This window comes from Polypterus senegalus, chromosome 11 (assembly GCF_016835505.1).
Source record: "Polypterus senegalus isolate Bchr_013 chromosome 11, ASM1683550v1, whole genome shotgun sequence".
NCBI lineage: Eukaryota > Metazoa > Chordata > Cladistia > Polypteriformes > Polypteridae > Polypterus > Polypterus senegalus.
This window is the reverse complement of record NC_053164.1, coordinates 91635659-91640610: the sequence shown is the minus strand read 5'-3', so window position 1 is coordinate 91640610 and position 4952 is coordinate 91635659. Positions and strand designations below refer to the sequence as shown.

General features: G+C 45.2%; 1 protein-coding gene across 1 annotated transcript; it reads right to left on the bottom strand.

The window, feature by feature from the left end:
* Window positions 1-3293: 3293 nt before the first annotated feature.
* On the bottom strand, window positions 3294-4556 carry LOC120538584 (paraneoplastic antigen Ma1 homolog). The gene has a single exon (XM_039767975.1). It carries the CDS (start codon window positions 4554-4556, stop codon window positions 3294-3296), a length of 1263 nt encoding a protein of 420 aa, XP_039623909.1.
* Between the last annotated feature and the right edge of the window lie 396 nt (window positions 4557-4952).

Sequence of the window (4952 nt, the reverse complement as noted above, 5' to 3'; positions counted from 1 at the left end):
AAGTTCCTTTCATCACATCCTGTCTAACTTTCCTTATGAGGGAATCTGATTCCTGCCCTTGCTGTATCTCCTGCAGAGTCAGCTGTGCTAGTGGACACATCTCCAGACGTGTGGGAAATGCATATGCCGGTGGAATGGCAGCAGGTGAAACACCCAATAGGTCCACTAAGCGAAAAGAATCCTCATAATTCACCTGAGTACTGATTGGTTTGCAAATGGCCTTAATCCCTGTCTGTGATATCTCTGTCCACTGTTCTCCATCATCCCTTTCATATGGATGCCTAGATAGCATATCGGCATCTATGTTGTGTTTTCCAGGGCGATATTGTAGGTTAAAATTATAAGTAGAGAGTGCAGCGAACCATCAATGCCCAGTGGCGTTCAGTTTAGCCGTAGTCAACACATAAGTTAATGGGTTGTTGTCCGTTCGGACGGTAAACTTAACACCGTATAGGTAATCGTGAAATTTGTCTACTACAGCCCACTTGAGTGCCAAAAATTCTAACTGGTGTACTGGATAACGCCGCTCACTGTTGCTAAGTTTACGACTGGCAAATGCCACAGGCCGCACACCTTCTGGGTACTCCTGGTTAAGTACAGCTCCAAGCCCATTCATACTGGCATCAATATGTAAAATTTAGGGCTTACTGGGGTCCGCAAATGCCAACACAGGGGCGTGTGTCAGACAATGAATTATCTGCTGAAACGCTGTTGTACATGACTCATCCCATCTTTCATTAAAAGGTTCAGTTTCATTAAAGTATTTCTTTGGCTTTGTAACGATGTGTCTCCGTCCCCGCTGCTTAGGAGGAAAACCCTTAGTGAGCTCAGTTAAAGGTTGGACCACGGCAGAGTAGTTTGCCACGAAACGCCTATAGTAACCACAAAATCCCAGAAATGACCTCAGTTCTTTCAGATTAGTAGGCGGCTTCCAGCCTGTCAAAGCCTCTATCTTTTCAGGGTCGGTGGAAATGCCAGCTGCAGATACAATGTGCCCCACATATTTAACACGAGGTTGGCAAAATTGACATTTATCTACTGAGACCTTTAACCTAACCTCTTCCAGCCTGTCAAGGACCCGTAGTAACCGTTCTTCATGCTCTTCTAAAGTCTTGCTAAAAACTATGATGTCATCGAGATATACCATGACTTGGAGAAGATGCATATCTCCCAGAGCTTTCTCCATCAGCCTTTGGAATGTGGCAGGAGCTCCTGTGATACCTTGGGGCATCCGCTCGAACTGGTAGAACCCAAGCGGGCATATAAATGCAGTCTTCTCCTTGTCCTTATCTGCCATTGCTATTTGATAATACCCGCTGCGGAGGTCCAAAACAGAGAACCATTTACTCCCAGCTAAACAGTCTAATGCCTCATCAATGCGTGGTGTAGTGTACTGATCCGGTATGGTACGACTATTTCCATCCATCCATCCATTTTCCAACCCGCTGAATCCGAATACAGGGTCACCTGGAGCCAATCCCAGCCAACACAGGGCACAAGGCAGGAACCAAACCTGGGCAGGGTGCCAAATCACCGCAGGACACACACAAACACATCCACACACCAAGCACACACTAGGGCCAATTTAGAACCGCCAATCCACCTAACCGGCATATCTTTGGACTGTGGGAGGAAACCGGAGCACCCAGAGGAAACCCACGCAGACACGGGGAGAACATGCAAACTCCACGCAGGGAGGACCCGGGAAGCAAACCCGGGTCTCCTAACTGAGAGGCAGCAGCGCTACCACTGCACCACCGTGCCGCCCATGGTACGACAATTTAACGTACGATAATCTATGCACATTTTTATATCTCCATTCTTTTTTCGAGCCACTACAATGGGTGAAGCATAAGGGCTGCGGGATTCTTTGATTATTCCAGCGGCCATTAATTCCTGCAGATGTTGTCTTACATCCTCCACATCAGCAGGTGCCAAGCGGCGTGATCTTTCTCGAAAAGGCCTAGAATCACTTAATCGAATATGGTGTACACTCCTTTCACCAATCCCACATCCCATTTTTGCACTGAGAAAATATCCCGTCACTCGGCTAATTTACTGCTAATCCTCTTCTTCCAATCTGGTGAAATTGGGGAATCCCCAAAGTTAAAAAACTCTGTCTTCAACACTTGGGGTGCCTGAGGTATCTTCATAGGGGCCGTCACGGTATCTACCTTATAGACTTTGGCTATAATCGTCCCCACTGGAACCGTGGTCTGTCTCAGGGACTCATTTTGTATCAACACTTTAACTTGATCACCCACTCTGTCTTCTACAGGGAGTACTACTGGCTGCACTAAGAGTCCCAGTGGATGGGCGTCATCTGTGGAGACATCCACCATAACAATATCAGCAGGCCCACACTGTAGCTGTTCCAGTTGACAAATGGCATAGCAGTCTCCCAGAGGTGCTATAGTTAGGGGTTTGGGTCCCAACCATCTTACTAAGCCTCCAACCTCTTCACTGAATTGTTGATTTTTCACGGCTGGCTGTAGGGGAAACTCGCACACCTGGGAACTTATACGCAGTGACTGTGTCCACTTGGCTCCTATAGTTCCCTGACATAATTTAGACAATCGCATGAAAAGATTAGCCTTGGTCCCAATAATCACAGGAACATGGTCTGGACCTCTAGGCTCCGGACAAACTACAGCCAGTACTGATAAAGACTCTTTCACTCCAGTCAAATCCTGGGGGAATTCAAGTTCCACTATTACATATCCTTTATATGGGTAACTGGACTCACTCAGACCCCATATACAAAGTCCTGATACTGGATACATAGGCACATGTGACAAATGCTTGGCATACCACTTTTCAAAAATGATGGTTACTTGAGACCCACTGTCTAATAAAGCGTTGCAGGGGATCCCGCATACCTTAACAGACAATACAGCCGAGGGTCCCACCAGTCCCTTGGGCAAATCATGAGTAACCGGCAAAATCTGTGTAGTATGTTTCTTAACGAAATAACTTTACTGGTCCTTAGCAACCATAGTTCCTTGTGCACTGTGCTTTAATTTACGCATAGCACATAACAATTTCTGTATTACTACTGCATAGTTTTCAGCAATTTGACATCTATTTGATACATGGCCATCCTCTCCACACTTATAGCAGAAGCAATCATCTTTTCTCCTTAGGGTTGGAACCTTCTTATCAGCAACACCATCTCTATCCACTTCGCTGGATTTCCCAAAAGTCTTTTTTGACTCATTTATAGGTCTCTGTAGGGGTTGTACTGTTAACACTTTTAGCTCCCTTTGCAGATCCATCACTTGTTTCTGTAATGCTTACAGTTCAGCATCTTTCTTAAACTTCATATTTTTTGTCTTAGCAGGGACACTTGCAGCTTGGGACGGTGCCAATCTAGGGGTCTTCTCTAACTGTCCTTTCAAATCGGAAATTTCCGCTTTTAAACTGTTAAAGTCAACTGACCCAGGATTAACCTCTTCCGGCACACGAGCGGAGTGAACTCGGGGTTGCTTTGTGCACCAACCTGACTGCTGTCTACGCTCTTCCCATTCCTCCTCCTCACGAATTTCTGTGAGCAACTTCAAAAATGATGGGGGGTTTTGTTTTCTCTCCCTTAACCTGAGATGTAGCAGCATAAGTTCAGACTCAGTAGCCCCTCTTAATAACTGTTCCACCCGTGCTTTATCTGCTAGAGTGGCTGAAAGTCCTCCCTTTCGCACTACTTTAGCAAGCAACTTCTCTAACCTCCTGAGGAACGCAGACAACAGTTCCCCTCGTTGCTGACGTAGCATCCTAAACTCAATGTATAAGTCTTCCCCTGACTCCGTTGTCCCAAATATATTTTCTACAGCCTCAATATATTCTGCAGGCCGAGTGTCAGGATTAGCCACTCTTACAGCTTGAATGACTTCTAAAGCTGGCCCTTTCAGACTCTCAATTAACCTCCTCCGCTTCTCTTTATCGGAGCAGTCACATTCCTCCACCATAAGCCTTGCTTGATCAGCCCAAACATCTAAGCTTTCTTCACCTGCAGGTGTGGGACTCACACCAGAGAAAACCCTTAAACGCCTATAGGCATTATTTTCATTTGAGGGCCTGACTGTCTTTCCTATCAGCTCCCCAACAGCCCGAATAATAGACTCTGGGTTACTTTGACCAGACTTATCACTCATGTACAGAGCTTGTACATCGTCCATAGTCATCCCTTCATCTTTAAGTAATTTTTCTAATTTTCTAGTGAAACTTTCCGGGCTACCATCCACTCTATTGGTAGTCACCAGTTTCCAAACACCCCCTTCCCCACCACTAGGTAAGACTTCTGGGGGAACTGCCGCTGGATCCACCTCAGAACGGCATTCGCAAAGTGCCTTTAAACTCCTTTGTTTAGGGCTGTACATTTTACCCCTTACTCGGACGCGTCCTAAAACTTTAATACCATGCAAGGCTTCCTCAATATGTGCTATCTCTGTATCTTCTCTTATACCAGTTAACATTACAGCATGAGCAGGGTCTATACCTTCTCCTCTGCACCAGTTGCTCAAGTCAACTGATAAAAGATTACTCCCTTCTGCATCCTCCATGCTTACACACAAAAAAACTCAAGTGTCTCACTTAGCAATGTAGTACCACGCAAAATCAGACCAGCATAAACTTCAACTTTTGAACATTTCACCACATATAAGTTTCACAGTAACAAAACATACACTTTAAATAGAAAGAAAGAAACTTAGTGAACACACAGGTATCCAACCTAAATCAAATCAAAAAAAGGGTCTCAGCGGTGCCTCCATATGTAACCCCCTTGCACCACCAATCCTTCATCGGTAGGCAAAGGCCTGAGCTCTTTATAACAGTGTCGCCACCTATATTGTTGGCAGGTTCACTATAGTCCACTTTAAACTCGATAATGCCCAATCCAAGCACTGTTACTCAGATATGTTATAAAACCAAACTCTTTACTTAATTTGAACATAAAC